This window comes from Natrix helvetica (genome assembly GCF_964273705.1).
Source record: "Natrix helvetica genome assembly, chromosome: 14".
NCBI lineage: Eukaryota > Metazoa > Chordata > Lepidosauria > Squamata > Natricidae > Natrix > Natrix helvetica.
In genome coordinates, this window is record NC_138564.1 from 10,698,798 (window position 1) to 10,719,855 (window position 21,058).

At 48.4% G+C, this 21,058-nt stretch overlaps 1 protein-coding gene across 7 annotated transcripts in view; it reads right to left on the reverse strand.

Annotated features, from left to right (window-relative positions):
- The window catches only part of TAOK3 (TAO kinase 3), a 75,629-nt gene that overhangs the window by 22,882 nt on the left and 31,689 nt on the right, over positions 1 to 21,058 (reverse strand). For 4 of the 7 annotated variants that reach the window (XM_081966780.1, XM_081966779.1, XM_081966781.1 and 1 more), the window contains 6 exons: positions 18,835 to 18,926; positions 18,181 to 18,274; positions 16,797 to 16,878; positions 15,088 to 15,255; positions 12,504 to 12,692; positions 4,552 to 4,686 (listed from right to left, as the gene is read on the reverse strand). In XM_081966780.1, coding sequence (XP_081822906.1) covers positions 4,552 to 4,686; positions 12,504 to 12,692; positions 15,088 to 15,255; positions 16,797 to 16,878; positions 18,181 to 18,274; positions 18,835 to 18,926 — 760 coding nt within the window. The remainder of the gene's footprint in view (positions 1 to 4,551; positions 4,687 to 12,503; positions 12,693 to 15,087; positions 15,256 to 16,796; positions 16,879 to 18,180; positions 18,275 to 18,834; positions 18,927 to 21,058) is intronic. The other 3 variants (XM_081966783.1, XM_081966782.1, XM_081966784.1) reach the window with 2 other exon arrangements.

Here is a 21,058-nt window from a genome sequence, read left to right on the forward strand (position 1 = left end):
TCCTGCCTTCAGGTGCCTTGGAGAATAGGTTGACTCCCTCTTCTTTGGGGCAACCCCTGAGATATTGGAACACTGCTATCATGTCTCCCCTAGTCCTTCTTTCTATTAAACTAGACATACCCAATTCCAGCAACCGTTCTTCATATGTTTTAACCTCCAGTCCCCTAATCATCTTTGTTGCTCTTCTCTGCACTCTTTCTAGAGTCTCCACATCTTTTTTACATCGTGGTGACCAAAACTGAATGCAATATTTTATCCTGGCATTTGTTCTACTGTAAGATGTGTTCTGTTGAATAGAATAGAATAGAATGACAGAGTTGGAAAGGACCTTGGAGGTCTTCTAGTCCAACCCCCTGCCTAGGCAGGAGACCCTACTGTTTCAGACAAATGGCTATCCAACCTCTTCTTAAAGACTTCCAGTGTGGGAGCATTTATAGCTTCTGGAGGCAAGTTGTTCCATTGATTAATTGGTCTCACTGTCAGGAAATTCCTCCTCAGTTCTAAATTGCTTCTCTCCTTGATTAGTTTCCACCCATTGCTTCTTGTTCTACCCTCAGGTGCCTTGGAGAATAGCTTGACTCCCTCTTCTTTGTGGCAATCCCTGAGATATCGGAAGACTGCTATCCTGTCTCCCCTTAGTCCTTCTTTTCATTAAACTGGACATCCCCAGTTCCTGCAACCAAGGGGTTATCGTGTCATCGGAATGACATGCGTGTCGCCTTGGAGGTGATCCTGATTGGAGACCGATCAGGGCACTCTGTGACCCACGGCTGATCATTGTATGGTTTATGATCAAATAAACCACCATCGAGTCTATGGAGATTCTCAAGTCATCATGGTTGTCCCAAAGGTGCTTTTTTTTTTGTTTTCAAGAGATCACTGGACTTTCTGGTTTTCCTTCGAAGACCTTTCGCTTCTCATCCCAGAAGCTACTTCGGTTCTCGGTGCAGTTCTTCAGAACCTGAGAAGCTTCTCTGGGTGAGAAGCGAAACGCCTTCGAAGGAAAACCAGAAAGTCCAGCTGCTCCTTGGGGAAAAAAAGAAAAGCGCACCTTTGGAGAAAAACCACCGTTGAGTGGGAATGCAATACAATACAATAGCAGAGTTGGAAGGGACCTTGGAGGTCTTCTAGTCCAACCCCCTGCCTGGGCAGGAAACCCTATACTGTTTCAGACAAATGGTTATCCAACACCTTCTTAAAGACTTCCAATGTTGGGGCATTCACAACTTCTGGAGGCAACTTCTGTTCCACTGATTAGTTGTTCTAATGACAAGGGTTAACCAGATTTTATTCTCATAGAGTCACGGGGACACCCCTTCCCCCACTTCAGGCTCCATGGCAGTGGTCCTCTCTGTCCCACCACAAATAGGGCCTTGGACGTTGTCTAGAGTCTGGCCAATTTTAAAAATAAAATAAAAATAAAAATCCCCCTTTTGAGGCTGTCCGAAAAAGACGGTGACTCTGCAAAGATGCCTCCTGTTTAGCACACCGCTAAAGAGAAGGGGCGGCTGAAAACGTGGGACATAATGGATGAAATAAATAAATATGTCCACATGGGGAGAGGGGAGGGGGGGGAGAAAGGAGAAGAGAATGCAAGCCAGCCCTACTGGACGCCCCTCATCTGACCACCTTTGGCCTGAGGGTTCGGCAGCGTTTGCCCAACCCCAACGGGGATGGGCTTCGGACAGGACTTAGGAGGATGTTCTCCCAAGCTCAGGAACGGTGGGGTTGAAGGGCTGTGCCAACGTGCCATGCCTCCTGTCCTATTCACAGGAGGGTGCTTTTTTTTGGCTTCAGCTGCCTAAAAGGATTGCCCAGCTAGCCCCTCTCCAACTAAGGCAAGAGAAAAATCCACGGAGGTGGACTCGTAGTAACTTCCGCTGGAAGGTAGCCAGCTTCGTAGTAAGAGAGGCTTCTACCCCATCAAGGTATTATTATATAGGGGTGGGTGGGTGGGTGGGGGAAAAGCCCATTTGAAGCAGCTGGGGGAAGCCTAGAGACTTGCCATGCATTGAGGTCAACCGCTAAGTTGGCACTTCCCTTGTGCCATAGAGGGGGAAACACACTACCCTACAAAGAGAGAGAGAGAGAGAGAGAGGGAGGGAGGGAGATGCACACACACACACACACACACACACACACACACACACACACACCCATCCTGGGCTCGGTGCCAGGAAGGCGCGTGAGCAATGCCGTAACTCCCCGGGTTTCCAGCACCCAGGCGAAAGGACTTCCCACGATGCCTGCCCATTCCTTCGCCCGCCCGCCTCGACTCCCGCCAGGGCTCCCAGCAAGCGGCTTTGATGTGCTGGAAAAGCAGCGGCAGCAAAAGCAGCAAACGGGGTGGGGTGGGGTGGGCTTGTAGCGGGGGGAGAGACAGATGCGCTATGGAGGGGAGACAGCAATGAAGGAGGGAGGAAGGAAGGAAGGAAGGAAGGAAGGAAGGAAGGAAGGAAGGAAGGGGGAAAAAAAGCATCATTCAGATGCAAGGCAAGAGGAGAAAGAAAAAAAAACCAGGAGAAGGGTTAACCATTGTAATTTCTGGGCTGGCTCCGGATGATGTCATAATGGCAGGCAGCAAATGCTACTGCCCAAATGCTGGGCACCTTCTAAATATCTCTCTCTCTCTCTCTCCCTCTCTCTCTCTCTCTCTGCCCATGTGACCTCTAATACCGAGATTTGGCTGAAATACTAAATGATTTCTTAGCGTTTTGCATGGAGGAGGGGGGAAAAGAGAGAGAGAAAAAGAGAGAAGGGTGGGAAAAAAAAAGAGAGAGAGAGAGAGAGAGAGGAAAGGAACGAAACATATCGGGCTGCTGGCTACCCTTCTGGTCCAGGGGATTTCGGGGTGGGTTTTTTTTTTTGCATCCCTTGCTCTGCCTATCTGTGTGAGCGTGTGTGTGTGTGTGTGAGAGAGAGAGAGAGGAGAGGAGAGAGAGAGAGAGAGAAGGGGAGGTGAGGATGGCGGGGAGGGGGGAGCCCAGACCTTCCACTCCATCGGTACACACCCCTTTTCCTACTACAAAGGCAGCGTTAGCAACCACATTTGCTAGAGTAGAAATTCCACTCCCGCTGTTGCTACCAGCCTCGCTCGCCCTCCTCCTCCTCCAGCCTCCCATTTTCAGGAGAAAACACCCTCCACCTATATATATATATATATATATATATATATATATATATATATATATATATATATATATATATATATATATATATATATATATATATATATATATATATATATATATATATATATATATATATATATATATATATATATATATATATATATATATATATATATATATATATATATATATATATATATATATATATATATATATATATATATATATATATATATTGCTGAAATACTAAATGATTTATACACACACACCTTTGCTAGCCCCTACACCCTCTCCCATCTCTTTAGAAAAAAAAAAAAGCCAGGGACACACACACACACACACACACACACACACACACACACATGAGACCAATGCCATTTGCTTGCCAACGGTACGATCGCCTGCCCGCCCGCCGCCGGAGTATTATCGAATGAAATGCAACGAGCTTTCTCGCTCGCCATCCTGGGGCTGAGCGTAGCCAGCTGTCCCCCCACCCCACCCACCCCACCCCCCGCTTCCCCCCGCTCGTTCAAATTAAAATGATAATCATCGATACTTCGAAGTCGGCCGGGCCCCACCCCCCTCGCTGCCCCACCCCCACCCCAGACAGATAATGCTCCCACCCCCCCCAAAAAATGGATGCGATTTGGAGCGAACCAATTAGAGGCGGTTAGAAAGAGAGAGAGATTAGATAGATGGATGGATGGAAGGATGGATGGATAGATTAGACAAGCACACAGATTCACAGTCTCGTGTGCGTGTGCAAGCTCCACCCTCACCAACAGGCATGCACGCATCCGTCCTTTTTTACACCCATCCCTAGCCAGAGCCCCTCTTCCCCCCCACCCCCAAGCCCCTTCCCCTTCGCCCTCCCTGCTTCCACGGTGGTGGTGGTGGTGGGGAGGGGGGGAAACCTCGCTGCAAGAGAGAAAACTCCCGGCGCTGCTGAAGGGAGGATTTGCACACACACACACACACATAAAAAGAGAGAGAGAAAAAATAATCCGCATGGCACCGAACGCCGCCGCGCCCCCCCCACTCTTCCCGTTGCCGACCCCCGCCCGGTCCCCATCATCATCATCATTTTTTTTTGCAATATCTGGTTGCTATGCCAACACCCCCTTCCTCCTCCTCCTCCTTGCCCCCAGGAGGAAGGGGAGAGAGGGGTGGATGGGAGGAAAGGAAGAAAAAGAAGGAATAATTTTTTTTGCAAGAAAATAAAATGGGTGGGTGGGTGGGAGGGAATGGAGGGTCTTTGGGGTGGGGGAAGAGGAGAAAGGACTGAGCCCCCCCTCCCTCTTCCCTAGACTGGAGTAGGAGATGGGGTGATGGGGAAGAGGATGAGAGGGGGAACGAGAGAGAGAGAGAGAGAGAGAGAGAGGAGAGAGACAACAGGGCAAGGGGTGTGGTAGCGGCTTACCAATGATGCTGATTTGATTGTGGCAAAGGCTTCTCGGTTCCTGTAGTGGAGGGCCTGATTCTCGACCGAATGAGTAGGCCGCAGTTCAGGCCTGCGCTCCCCTTGGCCCGCCTCATCCCTTATGAATACATGATCCTGCAGAAATGGATAAAAAGAAGGAGAAAGTCCGCTTGTGCTCGTTCTTCGCCGGCAGCCTTGCGCTCACCCTGCTTTTCACATAAGCCCGGCTGTTTGAAATGCATAGTTTAGCTCCGAGGCGCTTTATAGACCCCACAGCAATCGCGGCGGTGGCACAACACGAACGGAGAAGCACATTGCAGCCTCCTTTCTTTATTTTTTTCCTCCTTCTCCTTCTTCCTTTCTTCCTTCTTCTCCTTCTCGTCAGCGGACGATGGCTTTAAAGTGGGGGGATGCTGCCTTCGGAATTTCCTGGCAGGTTATCCTTGCCTTCCTCTTTGCCTCCTTCTCTCTCTTTCCCCCCTTCTTCTTCTTCTTCTTTTTTTTTTGGAGGTGGGGAAGGGGGGGGGCTTAACCTCCGAGAAATTCACATCGGTACCCAAAAGAGCATCGGGAACGCAGCCGCCGCCGAGCACTGCAGAGCTGTGAGCGGGCTCCTCAGTAGCGCTGGCTGTGGACGTTGCACCCAAATAACCGCTTTAAAAAAATGGTTTCCATGGCTAGGAAAAACGCTGCTCCCGTTCCGGCTGCCTTTGCAAAGAGGAATAAGGATTTGCCTCATTCCCTTGTCCAGCCTGGGCTTTTCTCTCTCTCTCTCTCTCTCTCTTTTTTTTTCCCCCTTCCTTTTTTTTTTCTCTTCACCCCCCACACCTCCTCTTTCTCTCTTCTTCTTCTTCTTCTTCTCCTCCCCACCCCACCACCACCACCTTACACCTCTCTGAACTCCGCTATCTGCTCCGGAGGAGCATTTTCTGCCTGGATGGCTGCAGCCTCTAGGAGGAGGAGGGGAAAGAAAGGAAAGGAGAAAAAAAAAAGCGGGGGGGAGCAGGAGAAAAAAAAACGAAGAAGGGAAGGGAAAAAAAAAGAGAGAGAGAGCGAGAGAGCGCTCTGGCTTTCTCTCGGGTACTCCAAAAGATTCGGTGGCTACTCAGAGATGGTGCTTTCTAGTCATGATCTTGCATGATTCTAGCATTTTCTCTCCATAGCCTTGCAAAGGGATGAGAGTGGGGGTTTCCACCCCCCCCTTTCACATTTAAAGAGACAGAGCACACTTTCCATACAAGTGAGCCTGACCCGACAGGCACAGGGAAAGCGGGAGGGGATGGGAGCTGGCTGGCTCGTGCGTGAACCTTTGGGGCGTGGGGAAGGGAAAGGGAGCGGGCCCGAAGGAGCTAAAGATACGATGGAGAGTTGGGGTGAGGGGTGGGGTGGGGGGAATGTGGGAATATGAGCGGGTCCCGATTTGGAAGGTACACACAAACACACATGCACACGCGTGACGGCCCGTGCATGCGCGGGTTGCGTGGTTCTAAGCTTTGCTACCGACTTACCTCCCTCCCGCCCCACCCTGAGCCTCAGCAGGTCATCTGTGAAATGGGGGTGGGGGGGGAATGAATGGCCGCCTTCCGCCAGCAATCGGGCTGGACGTGAGAACGGGCACAACGGTATGGGTCAAACCCCACTTAGGTGGGGGTCATCTGTGGTCAAGTGAGCCAGCGAGTCATAGATGCTGGCAAAAGTCACCGTCGTTCCTAGCCAAGGGTGACCGACATAAAACATATATATATATGTGTTTTAAAAAGACCATCACTTGCGTTTTCGCCAGGTGTAGGAATGCGGGCAGCAAATAATTGGGGTGGGTGGGTTGTCCTTGTTTAACGACCACCACTGGGGCCGTTAAGTCGCTCAGCGAAGCAGTCGCTTGCTTAAAACCGCCACGCGGGGCCGATGGTCGGATCGCACATTTGCTTCGTTTTACACTCCCGAGGTGCTCAACGGTGCCAAGACTAGGGGAGGGCGGAGGAGGGCAGGGGATCGATTTGTTCGCCAGCGTCGTCGGGGCTGGGAGACGAGGCAGTCGCTAAACGAGGACTACGGGGGATGGTCCGGACAGTATTGGCTCTGGCACCCTTTGGGGCTGCTGCCAAGAGACCCTGGCAAGGAGCAGGAGTTTGCGGAGCAAAGTTGCCTACGGATTGTTAAGAGCCGAAGTGGGCTGCGCAACAAGATTCGTTGCGAAAAGAAGAACACAAGGGAAAAGGCAATAGGGGACAACTGTGGGAGTTCCAGTATACACAACAAACACACAACAAACACACAAGGACCAGGTTCTACTAGTTGGTTAAATTTTGACCCGGGGCGGGTAAAAAAACTGGCGCAGGGTTATTATTTGCCAGCATCCTTCAAGGTTTCCAGCTACTTGATTAAGTTGATAGGCCAGGTGGGGGAATTTCCGAACCATTCTTAAAAGACTCACCGCATGGAGGCAGTCCTCGACTTACGACCACACCGGTGCACCAGAACGTTCACCCCTAAGCAAGGCAGTCTTTTAAGTGAGTCGCGCCCAGTTAGGATCACCTGAGCGCAGGGACGCTACAGCGTAAAGGTTGGAAGCGCGAGGTGCCCGTCCTTTCTTCCCAGGGCTGCTCTCACTCTCGCTGTTAAACGAATGGTTGCAACTTGAAGAGTCCCTATCTCCTCTATACTGGCAACGCCACAACTTTGGGAAGAGGTCTAGTGGGGGCGTAGCTCCTTGAAATTTCAATTCCGCGGGAGGCATGGATCCCGTGGACGGGTTAAGTTAGCGCTGCGACAGTTCGAAATGTTTGGGCTTTGGCCCACCTTTGGGGTGACTGGAGACTGTCAACAGCCAGGCAGGAGGGAGTTGTAGTTATTGCGTATAGATGTGAAGTGCTGCACTACAAAAACTTATTAGTCTCATCAGGTGGCTTTGGTGGGTCTAATTCGGCAACACACGACTGCATAAATTTTATCCGATAAGCAATATATTGTTATTGCAGCAATAAAACGGTGTGATCTTGCACAAGGTATATTATTAGTCAGCGTTTCGGCAAAAAACTTTATGCATTGGGCTCGGATTAGGATGATGTGGGTTTATTTTTATTTATTTTTACTGCAAGTGAAGACGATCGGGGCCCTACCTGCTTTGATATTAACAGGGGAAATGATAACTTATTTGCATTGTTTGAACGACAAAGTATCTATGGCATGTCCCTAGCTCCCTGGCACTGGAGAATTTTAAGCAATTAAAAAAAAAACAACACCTTACTATAGCCAGTGTAAATGGATATTCCAATGAACCTAACTGGACAATTACGAAAATGCTGTTTGGTTTTTTCTTTTTAAAAATAGAATATCTGAAGGCATGTTTAAAAAAAAGGCATTTTTGGCATTTACTAGTCACATTTCTAGAGATTTGGAATAATTAGTCCCCAAAATACATCCTTAGGCGTTAAGAGATTGCTACTATAGAATAAGTTATTATTATTATTATTATTTTCTCGTATTTATAGACCGCCCCTTCTCCCAAAAGGGACTTCATTTCTTTCAATCAGATTCTTTGGCCATCTAAGTATCATTGGATGCTTACTTAATCCTGGAACTAATTTTATTCCTTTCTATTCATGCTTTAAGTCTGGGGAAGAGAGTAAAAACTTCCCCTCCTTAAATATTGGTGTTTTCTCTCAATGCTGGCTGGGGGATTCTGGGAGTTGAAGTCCACCCACCGTAAGTTAAGAGACATTGCCTTCCCACAATGCTTCTTTGCCGTGAGCTGCTGAACTAATTCATTCTTTCCTAGTCCTTGACTTAGGTAAAGGTTCCCCTCATGCACGTTATGTGCTAGTCGTTCCTGACTCTAGGAGAGCAGTGCTCATCTCCGTTTCAAAGCCGAAGAGCCAGCGCTGTCCGAAGACGTCTCCGTGGTCATGTGGCCGGCATGACTCAACGCCGAAGGCGGACGGAACGCTGTTATTATTTATTTATTTATTTATTTCTTAGCGCTTATAGACCGCCCCCTCTCCCGAAAGGGACTCGGGGCGGTGTACAGTCCGTATCAAAATACAACAAATTAAAATTATAATAAATAGATACATATATACGTATATGTTCCCTTCCCACCCTTCCCACCAAAGGCGGTCCCTATTTTTCTACTTGCATTTTTTTTACGTGCTTTCGAACTGCTAGGTTGGCAGAAGCTGGGACAAGTCACGGGAGCTCACTCCGTTACGCGGCGCTAGGGATTCGAACTGCCGCACTACCGACCTTTCTGATCGACAAGCTCAGCGTCTTAGTCACCGAGCCACCCTTGTCCTTGACTTATGACTGTTTATTTAGCAACTGTTCAAAGTTATGGACGTGCTGAAACAAAAGCAACTTGCAAACAGATCCTCGGACTTACAACCTTCGCATCATTCCCAGTCCTGTGAGCTTGGGAACTTGTGCTGTACTTACAACGGTTGCGTCACATGCTCTCCGTTTCCAGCTGTCTTCCGACAAGCAAAATCAACTAGGTTTGACTAATGGACAAGGTGGCTCCCTTAAGTGTCCTGGTCATTGGCTCAGCAAGTGTGGAAAAAAAATAGGTGGTTAAAACGGGCGTGACTCCCTTATGATCGACTCACTGAAGAGACGGAGGTTGCGGTTGGGTTGTGGTCATAAGTCGAGGACTGGCTGTGTTTTACTTTATTTTTAAACACGCTTCTACACTCCCACCATGAAAAGTATTCTCAAGATGGCAGCCTTCAGATTCTCTCAAACTCAAAGAAGAGGGAGGGAAGGTTAATTGGTTTCGTTTCATTCACACACACAATCACACCAACCCGGGATTTTGCCAAAATCGATCCACCCGTTGGGAGAGCGACAAAGTAGAGGAAGGATCAAACAGGGAAGTAGCATGAAGTCATTAGGTAAAGACAAGAGGGCAAGTTCTGAATCCCCTTGCATGCCTTTCAGCTACATCTGGCTTTTTCCCAGCTGAATTTGCCAGTCTGGGAAGATTCCTGTAAAACAGGCATGGAGCAATAAAGTACCGTATTTTTTGGAGTATGAGACACACCTTTTTCCCCCAAAGGAGAAGGTGAAAATCTGGCTGTGTCTTATACGCTGAATACTCCTGAAACCCCGCCCCTTCACAAAAATGGACGTGCAGAGCGAAAAATGGACCGATTTTTGCTCGTTTTTGCCCACCCCGGCCCCCAGGAGTACTCTACAACCTCCTAAAGGCTATGCATGCCCTGTTTTGGTCAAAAAAAAAAAAGGGGGGGGGCATTTTGGTGAAAAACAGGCCGTTTTTTGCTCGTTTTTGCAAAACTCTCTGCATGCCCCGTTTTTCACAAAAAACAAGGCGTGCATAGTGCAAAAACTTTTTTTTTTCAATTTACCTCTTCAAAATCTGGGTGCGTCTTATACTGGTGTGTCTTATAGTCTGAAAAATACGGTAATTGGACATGGGTGTGTATGTCCAGTAACGGTAACAACCCCAGTGGGTGCTACCTTTTGGCCGGGCGGTCCGTTTTTTTTTGCTGGGGAAATCAACCCCACCGGCCCCGTATCCTAAAGAGCCAGCCCAACTTTCCCTCAGTGCACAAGGCAGAGAAGAGGACCAAGTCGAAAGGGGAGAGCTTCGAGAGCTACGAAGTGGCCTACCCGCGACTGCTGAAGCTGACGGAAAACGGGGACATTGGTGCGTCTTATACTCCGAAGAATACGGTAGCTAGTTTGAACTCTACGTGTGTGGGTCTGGTGGCTTGGCACCTGACACCATCCCGTAGAAGCTACACCGGATTGGAAGGATCGTTCTGCTAAGACCACGTGCGTTTGGGCGTCCCACGCGACCTGCACCTCGTACTGAGACTTGAGCCCTGAGCCACGTACCTTTTTGGGGAGATCCGTGAGCAGCTATTTTAGTCAGGAGAAGAATCCACGTGCAGATCAGGATCAGGTGGGAAGTTATGGTGTTAGTTTAGGGACTGTGACCGTTTCAGCCAGAGGACAACCACTTGGGGGTGGGTGGAAGTGGGGAGACAAGGTGGTGTTGCAGGAAAGGACAGAGGTAGACATGCAAGCGTTGAAGGACACAATGAGAGCAGGGTAGGGCAGAGGCTGGCAGGCATTCTCTCTGAAAAGGCGGATCTTAGAAGCTTCCACTCGTCATTAAACTTTCTTATTTTTGCTTCCAGCCCAACCGCCAAGACCGATTCCCACTGTCCCCTACGTTCCTTCTTGGCTCGCAGCTTGACAATGACAGGGAGGGGGTGGGGGATGGTGGTCGGAATCAAGGGAGGAAGAACGGTATTCAAGTGTCCCGTCGGCTTCCGTGAGATACTGCTGGCATCTCAAGGACGCCCTAAGCAGATGTCCCGGCGTGGCTGGCTGTTTCCCGTAACATAATGAACAAGGGTGATTGTTGGAAGTTTGGGACTATGGGTGGCCCGTTGGGAAAAGGGAGAATTAACTATATTTGCTTTTGCGCGGGGAAATCCAGAGCTGGTTTTGCTTCTTCAGTGCCAATGTGGTTTATTCGGTATACACTTGGTAAAATAATGTTCCTTTTTCTGGATTCGCTAACTGGACACCAACGCTACTCAAGACGTGCCCTGGACATCATTCTGTACATGAATCCTGCATGGACACTGACCCTAAACTCATAAAGCAGGTAAGCCTTTAAGGTAGTCCTCAACTTACAATCAGAATCAGAATTCCCATGGTTAAGCAAGTTGGTTGTTCAGTGAATCGGGCCTAATTTTTACCTTCTTTTTTTTTTCTTTCTGGCCACGGTTGTTAAGCGAATCACTACAGCTGCAACTGTCAAATGTTGACTTTGTTGAAGGGCAGGAAGGTCACAACTGCAATCATGTGACCCTGGGATGCTGCAACCGTCATATGTACAAGTCAGTGGCCCAGCACTTAAATTTTGATCATGTCATCCTGCGGAAAACGGGACGGTTGTTTTAAGTGCGGGGACCGCACTTCCCCCCCTCCCCCATCGACACCAGTGCTGTCGTAACTTTGAACGGCCACGATATGAATGGTTGTAAGTTGAGGAACTACCTACATTGATGAATATGTCCATGAGGATTCGGACATCCAGGCCAAAGGTATCTGAAAGGTTGATTTATGGCAAATGGGACCGAAATTTGTTACTCTGAGGAGGTCTCATTGCCCATCCAAGCAACTCGGTCAATTTTGTTTTTTTAAAAAATGGTGTAATGCAATATATCAGGGGTGTCAATCTGGATTTCTTCGAGGGCCAGATCGGCATTGTAGTTCTCCTCCACGGCCAAGGGGTAGGGGTAGGGGAACACAGGATGGACGCCCTCCTGTAGCAACCTGTCACCCAAAACGGGGCAAAGGGGGGGGGGGCACGCCTTGGCCCCTAGTGCCTCATTTTAGCTGGCAGGGTGCTGCAGGAGGCCGACCAGGTCGAAAACAGGGCATAAGGGGCCGCACCCTGTTTTGGCTGCCAGAGGCACCACGGGCCGGCCCTCTGCTATTTCCAGGCTGGCCCACGGGCCAGATTTAAGCCCTTTGTGGGCCGCATCCGGCCCGCGGGCCTTGAGTTTGATGCCCCTGCAATGTATTAATGGAGACTCAATCATCCAGGCCAGGTAGATATTCTCATTGTGCCGAGAGAGAGAGAGAGAGAGAGAAAGAGAGAGAGAGAGGGAGGGAGGGAGGGAGGGAGGGAGGGAGGGAGGGAGGGAGAGAGAGAGAAATATCTGCCTCTACCTGGGATTGAACTCACAGCCTCCCAAGTGGGAGGCGTGAGCTCCACCCTCTAGGCCACCGCACCGCTTCCGTTTCCCCGTTGCCGTGATTCAACCTTTTTTTTTCTTTTTTTACATTGCTTGCACCGACGCAACGGACGGCACCTTCGAGATCCGCAAAGGAAGTGCGGTGAAACAGAGATCAGGCGCGAGCGGAGGAGGAGGAGGAGGGGGACGGTTGGGTGGGGAAGCGGCAGCCAGACGTACCTTCTTCATCACAACAGAGGAAGCGGAATCATGCATCAAAAGCAGCTCAGAACTGCCCTCCTCCAATACCTCCTGCATGCTGTTGACACTGCTGCTTTGGCTGCCTGTGCTGATAGACATGCTGGGGATGGAGTGATTGCTGCCCAGACTGTCCATCTTCCTAGTCAGCTTTGTCCCATGCTCACTCTCCTACAAAATAAGGAGCGGCGGGTTTAATGCCGGGATGAAAGGAAGAAGCGCCACCAACCGGGCGTGGGGGTGAGGGTGTGGAGGAAGACTAGAACAGGGACTGTTCTAGAGGGGGCGCAAACGGTTCTGGCCTACTTCTAGGGCCGTGTTGGGGCGAACCGATGGAACCCGTGCCGGAAGAGGCATACAGAGCCATCCCACACGGCCTTGCTGGAGCCAGCGCTGTATGAAGACGTCTCCGTGATCATGTGGCCGGCATGACTCAATGCCAAAGGCGCACGGAACGCTGTTCCCTTCCCACCAAAAGTGGTTCCTATTTTTCTACTTGCATTTTTTACCTGCTTTCTAACTACTAAATTGGCAGAAGCTGGGACAAGTCAAGGGAGCTCACTCCGTTAAGCAGCACTAGGGATTCGAACCGCCCAATTACCAACCTTTCTGACCGATAAACTCAGCGTCTTAGCCACGTCCCTTTCATTTTGGGGCCAAGTAGCCTCAAAATCCCACCTTTTAGGCACCAGGTACCTAAAAGGGGAGAACAGCTTCAGGGAAACTCCTATTTCACATCTATTTTTAATCGCAAATTGGAAATCATTACTCCATCCCGGATAGGAAGAAATGGTTAAAATAATAATAATAATAATTTAAAAATGTTAGTTGCTATCTGCCCTAGGGTCATTCCAGCAGCCATACTGACAGGAAGCAGATGATGGTTTTCGACATGCGTTCAAATACAGGTAGTCCTCGACATACGACCACAAAGGAGGGGCTGGAATTTCCATCACTAAGCGAAGCGAGGCGGTTGGTTAAGGGAGCGGCACCCAATTTTACAACCTTTTCTGCCCCGGGGTGGGTGGGTGGGTTGATGAATCCCGTGGGGTTGTTAAGTGAACCCTGCGGTCGTTAAGCGAACCCGGCTCCTGGTATTGACTGGGTTTGTCGGAAGACGATCAAGTGCCCCCCCCAGGGTATATACACGCCCGTCGCTAAGCACGCCAATCATGTGATCCTGGGGACTGGTCACTTTCTTCAGGGCCGGGGTAACCTTGAATGGCTGCAAAACAAATGGTCGTAAGTCGAGGACTACCTGCCTTCAGGTTTGCATGCTGCATGCAATGATTATTGGGTGGGGTGAAGGACCATTGGTCAGGAAGACCGCTCCGGAAGAACGGGGAGGGTGAATTCACACCCAAATCACAACCCAATGAGGTTTCTACACTTGCTTGTGGATGGCCACGTTTCGTAGTTAAAATGTCTGGGAGGAAGGATCTCGGTCACCGGGCTTTCTCTATGGTCCTTGTTTCCTTTTCTAAACCAAGATTCCTTCTAGTCTAAAGCGCCGTGGAGGCGCAGTGGTGAGAATGCAGTATTGCAGGCTGACTCTGCCGAATGCCAGCAGTTCGATCAAGGTCGACTCAGCCTTCCATCCTTCGGAGGTCGGTAAAAAAAAACGAGAACTCAAAAAAGAGTATTGGGAGCAAGAGGCTGACTCTGTAAACCGCTTAGAGAGGGCCATTGGTCAGTTGTCCTGGTCCTTAGTTTATGTCTAAACACCATGTTAACTCACTAGCCCTGTATTGTATGTGAGGGGGGGAAGCATAAATAAAGAAGAAGATCCAATGAGGAAGACATTCTCCAGTTGTCCTCCAGATGGAGTGTCCTCCCTTGATTGATGGGCGGATTGGCCATGGACTGATTTTATCCCCATTTCAAGCTGGAATGAAGTGACCATTGGTCCATCCTCATCTTAATTCAGCCACGGGGAGAAGTAGTTGTATTTCTGCTTGAGCTGGACTCTCTAGCATCTCTGTTGGACATGGCCACGAAGGAAACTACCTTCTTTAATCCGGGTACAAAATGGCAACTACCGGGCCCTGTTTTGGGATCTACCGTGTTTCCCCCAAAATAAGCGCTTGGCCTTATTTTCGGGGAGGTCTTATTATTTTTGAGGTGCTCCCCTTAACCTCGGCTGGTGGGCCGTGGATCGGCTGATCTAGAGAGGGTCAGAAGTTCTGTCTCAGTTTCCGGCCCACTCTTGCCAGCCCTAGCGTCACTGGGCCTGCCGCTCTTTTTGCGGCTGCCCCTAAGAGAAGGGGCGCAGGAACTAGGGTTTGTGATAGCGGCCGCCGCGAGGCTGTTCCGCGGGGAAGGCAGGTGGATGCCGTGCCCGTGGGACATGTCCCCCCCCTTCTGCCCTCCAGGAAATGGCGGGGACCGTCTGCGCATGTGTTTGAATATTTTCGGGGAGGGCTTATTTTCGGGGAAAGGACCTATTTTAGCGCCTGCGCTCAAAAGCCCGATTGGGCTTATTATCTGGGGAGGTCTTATTTTCGGGGAAACAGGGTAACTGTTTAGTCTTATTATTATTTATCAGGGGTATAGATAAACGTGATACCTCCTCGTCTTCCTGGGACTCGTTCAGAGGGCCGTTGTACACCTCCTGGAATAATATTTTGTTCATTTTCCGAGACTGAAGGTTATCCAACTCCCGGACTGCATCCTTGGTTCTTTGAATCAGGTCTAGGAGGACCCGGGATGGACGCTCGCCTCGTACAAAGTCATGCTGGGTTTTTAGAAGGACGACAGAAGCGTTCTGAGTGAGAAGACAAAAGAGGCAAAAAGCGAGACGCCCCCCCCCCCAAGCCCGCCCAATCTCTCGCGCAAGGGAAACAGGTCTCCCTCTCTCTATTATGGCAGAAAACATTAATTAAGATTTCACCCAAGTAGGCACCGTTTTGTCATCATCATCATCATCATCCTTGCAAGATAATTCAGGAACACTGAATGATCATGAAATTTAGCGCTCGGATGAAAATGTGGTCATTTTAAAGGAGTGGGATTTTTTTTAATATATATATATATATATATACATAAAAAACAAGTTCCAAGTTGACGGGTATCATGTTGTTGATGGGCTATGCCCTTGTTCTCACTTATGTACCATTGCTACACTCACTTGTGTAGTGTTGACTGTTGATGGGACACGCCCTTATGTACAGAAGACTACGCATTATTGACTATTGATGATGGCATATGCCCTAATTCACATGCACCCATAACTAGGTATGGTTGACTATTGATGATGGGCTATTCCCTTGTTCATACAGACCCACTTATGTAGTGTTGACTGTTGTAGATGGGACACACTCTTAAGACTGTGCATTATTGACTATTGATGATGGCCGATGCCCTTGTCCATACAGACTCACTTGTGTTGACTGCTGTTGATGGGACACGCCCTTATGCATATAAGACTGTGCATTATTGACTATTGATGATGGGATAAGTCTGAATTCACATGCACCCATAACTATATATTGTTGACTATTGATGATGGGCTATTCCCTTGTCCATACAGAGCCACTTGTGTTGACTGTTGTGTTGACTATGTATTGTAGACTATTGATGATGGGATATGCCCTTATTCATACAGATATTGTTGGTTACTGACGATGGGATATCCCCTTTATTCATACAGGCCCGTAAGTATGTACCGTTGACTATTGATGATTGGATATGCCCTTATTCGTAAGGACCCATCACTATATCATGTTGACTGTTTGTGATGGGGTGTGGCATACAGACTCAAGTATGGTTGACTGTGGTTGATGTGTTATGCTCTTATTCCTATGGTCTCAAAATTCATGAATGAAAGCAAATATACACGTCCTGGAATAATGTTGCGGGATCCAATCAGGCCCAGTCGCCGAGACCAGAGGTTTTGTCTTCCAAGTTTTCAGACTGAAGCCCATCCTCGGGAAACTTCTCTCTCATCAGAATGTCACCTTTTCTCTCACCCCAAAAAAACACATTCTGGTGAGAGAGAAGATCACGGGTAATATTTAGCCGGTTTGGACCAGTTTAACTGAACCAACTACTCATCTACCGATGGCATAATTTTTTACTTCCCCAGACTCCTCGGAGGGGAAAAAATCTAACGAGCGTTGCTAAAAATGGACCGCTTGGGTTTACCCAAGCTGGTCTGATACCTCTGAAGAGAACTTTCTATGGGGGGAACCAGATAGGGAGGAAAGGAAAACTGAAATGGGAGTCGCCTGCCTCCCTATGACACGTATAACCCGAAGCGGAAAGGTGAAACCTTACCCTCAAAAGTTCTGACGACGACGGACGCTCCTGAGGTATTTTCTGCAAGCAGTAATCAACAAATCTTCTAAAAGAGTCTGTCCTGAATATGGGAACAGAAAGGATGTCAGAACATGCTCAGGTAGTGGAAGGGGTAGAAATTCAAGGTGTGGCAGCTGAGAATTGCTAGCGTTGATGTGGTTAACTAGTTGGGTAATGAAATGTCTGCAAGAAAACCACGAAGCTCAGAGAGCACCAAGGACCTCATATAGTCTGGTGCCTCCTCCTCCTCCTCCCTGCAAACCCCACTTCATCCTAGCACTGATGATGTTACCTAATTGGGTAAGGAATGGTCTGCAAGAAAACAACCAAACTCAGAGAGCTCTAAGGATCCCATAATCACTGTCTTCCTCCTCCTTCTCCCCTCCCCCCAACTCCACTCCCTTCTAGCACTGATGATACCTAGTTGGGTAATAAAACATCTGCAAGAAAAGAGGACATTCACATCTCAGGGTTGAACTGAGGCATCCTTGATGCTCTCTGAGCTTGGTGGTTTTCTTGCAAACGTTTCATTACCCAACTAAGTAACACCATCAGTGCTAAAAGGCACTGAGGTTTGTAGAGTGGAAGAGGAGGAGAAGGGGAGGAAGAGGAAGAGTCCTGAGTCCTTCGTGCTATCTGAACCCCACTCCTTTCTAGCACTGATGATGTTACCTACTTGAGTAATGAAACATCTACAAAAAAAAAAAACCCATTAAGCTCAGATAGCACGAAGGACTCAAAACTCTTCCTCTTCCTTCCCCTGGAGTGGAGGAAATGGGGATTTTGCAGTATCCTTCCCCTGGAGTGTGGAGGAAATGGGGATTTTATAGTATCCTTCCCCTGGAGTGTGGAGGAAATGGAGATTTTACAGTATCCTTCCACTGGAGTGGAGAGGAATGGGGATTTTGCAATATCCTTTCCCTGGAGTGAGGAGGGAATGGGGATTTTGCACCATCCTTCCCCTGGAGTGTGGAGGAAATGGAGATTTTACAGTATCCTTCCACTGGAGTGGAGAGGAATGGGGATTTTGCAATATCCTTTCCCTGGAGTGAGGAGGGAATGGGGATTTTGCACCATCCTTCCCCTGGAGTGTGGAGGAAATGGGGATTTTACAGTCTCCTTCCCCTGGAGTGGGGTGGGAATGAAGATTTTACAGTATCCTTCCCCAGGAGTGGGGTGGGAATGGAGATTTTGCATTATTTGCAGCCAATTTCATTGTATTTAAGTACAATGACAATAAAGATTATACTTATACTTATCCTCCCCCTGCCACCCCCACCAAGCCATACCCGCAGAACCGGTAGTGAAAAAACAACGGCACACTTCTTCCGGAAACCAAAGCAGAGACACCCTCAGCTCTTACCACTCACTGGACTGTAGCGTGGGGGAGTCGTTCTGGGCGATGTGATATAAGGCACTCATTGCATTCATATTGAAGAGGGGTGGTTTCCGCTCGGCTGGGGGAAAACAAAAAACAAAGAGAGAGAAGGTAAAATACCATGGAATCGCTGGGTGATTCTGGCCACCTTCCAATCTGTGGGAAGATTACAGATTAACAGAGTTGGAAGGGGTCCTGTAGGTCATCTAGTCCAACCCCCCACCCCAGCAAGGAACCCTACACCCGTGATGGCGAACCTGTGGCGGGCCACAACAAAAACTAGAACCTGACAGAAGATTACCCTGTTTCCCCGAAAATAAGACCCCCCTCCGGATAATAAGCCCAATCAGGCTTTTGAGCGCATGCACTGAAATAAGCCCTCCCTTGAAAATAAGCCCTCCCTGAAAATATTGCAACACAGCAGCAGCCATGAAGTGACCACGCTCGCCGCCTCCTGTACCTCAAAAATAATAAGACCTCCCCGAAAATAAGGCCAAGCGCTTATTTTGGGGGGGGGGGTCAAAAGAAAATAAGACCCCGTCTTATTTTCGGGGGAAAATGGTATGTCCGATAAAAATCCCAAGAATTATCCAGAATGATTGCCTTAAATCCAATGGTTGTCAACGCCGGTTGACTTACCTAATTCGATGCAGGTAATTCCAAGCGACCAAATGTCGACCTTCCCGTCATACTGTCCATCATCCATAGCCAGGATCACCTCCGGAGCCATCCTACCGTACATGAATTCCAAGAGGGAAGATTATGGGATGCCAGTAAAAAGAAGAAGAAAGGAAGGAAAAAGGAAACGAAAAAAGGAAAAAAAGAAAGAAGGGAAAAAAATGAAAAAGAAAAAAGAAAGGAAAAATGAAAAAAGAAAGAAAAAAGGAAACGGAAAAAGGAAAAAAAGAAAGAAGGAAAAGAAATGAAAAAAGAAAAAAGAAAGGAAAAAGGAAAAAAGAAAGAAAAAAGGAAACGAAAAAATGAAAAAAGAAAGAAGGAAAAAATGAAAAATGAAAAAAGAAAAAAGAAAGAAAAAGGAAAGAAAGGAAAAAGATAGAAAGGAAAAAGGAAGAAAAAGGAAAAACAAAGGAAAAAGAAAGGAAAAGGGAAAGAAGAAAGAAAAAAGAAAGAAAGAAAAAGGGAAAAAAATAAAAAAGGAAAAAAGGAAGGAAGAAGGAAAAAAGAAAGAAAGAAAGAGAAAAGATACAAGGCACAGCACTGCCACAGATGCCCTCTTCAAAGCCCACCCCTGACCAACTCAAAACGAATAAAATCAGCATGGAATAGAATTAAACCATGCTGGGGAGGTTCTTTTCAATAAAATAAAATAAAATAATAATAATAATAATAACAACCATCGTCATTGTCGTACTCGCCTCCTTAAGCCAAGAATTCCTTCTGGGGGTGAAGGTGGGTGGTGGGTGGGGGTTTGGGGAATGATTATGGATGTATGGAGAATGCAAAATTAAAAAAAAGGTTTCCCCCCCCCCCCAATGATCCATCTCAGTGCAACATGCTGGCAAAAGGGGGGCAGCTGGCACCCATCCCCGTTGGCACTGTACCTGGATCCAGCCAAGCAGGGGCTGGAAAAGGCTTCCTAAGTCCCATCACCTCTCACCAGATACGGTGAGCTTTCCCACTGACACACCAACAGTGTTTTCTTGGAGCTGTTCAGCCTGGGGTTGCAGCTATGAAAGAAATAAGGGGGATCTGGAGCACAGAAGGGAAAGTGGGGGTGGGGGTGGGGGAGAGGGGTGGTGGGGGGAGAAGGCAGGTCGCAAGGCAAGCACAGCAGGGAGACCCACACACTACGAACACGTTTGGGGGGGTTGACTTGGAAGAGGGGGAGAGAGACCAACGCTCAGATGCAGTTGGCTGGGTCCTCCTCACCTGAACCTAATCTCCCACAGGTAGTCCTTGAGTTACAGAAAGACTACAGTCGTTATTCAGAGCCATACAGGTGAGTCCTTGAGTTACAGAAAGACTACAGTCGTTATTCAAAGCCATACAGGTGAGTCCTTGATTTACAGAAAGACTACGGTCGTTATTCAAAGCCATATGTTGTGGCCCGCCAGCGGCCAGAGGAGCTATTGAGGAGGTTGGGGCCAGTCCTGGAGTCTGGGGAAGGCTCTGTGTCGGAGGCAGAGATGGGGCCAGAGCCGTCTGACAGTTATCAGCTGCCTTCAGACATCAGTGAGGCAGAAGAACAGCTGGAGCCTGTTCCCAGTGTGCGCATGCGCAGAGTTGCCAGACGGAGGGAACAGCTAAAGAACAGGGGTCGACTTGGGAGTAAGGCCACAGGGGGACGAATGAATGGCCCCTCCCAGAGGGAATAAAAGAGGAGCAAAAGGGGAGTGGAGCTTGCAGGAGGCCATTAGTTCGCTTAATTACTGTGAAGATCTGTTCCTGTTACTTCTTGCCAAGGAATTGCTGCTACGGCTTGGCGTTTGGAAGATATCGGCCTGGCAGCTCTCCAAGCCTGATAAAAGATCTGTAGCCAGGATCACTTAACAACCGGGTTGCAAGCATAACAACTGCAGGGATTCACTTAACGGCCATGGCAAGGAAGGTCATAACATTTAGGGGCAAAACGCATTTAAACAATTCTCTGGCAGAACTGCGGAAAATTCAGGCTCGACTGTGGTCGTAAGTCGAGGACTACCTGTCTATAAATCAAATCAACCAAACAACTAACCTGTGAGCATCAGAGACGGGGGCGGCGGGGGGAGGGAGGGGGGCTATATAAATCAAATCAACAATAGACTGATAACCCAATCAACCCATCAGTGGCTTCTAGAAGGTGCCATGCATTGGAGGTTCACACCAAAATGACACACAAACACAATGTGCACAAGAACATAGT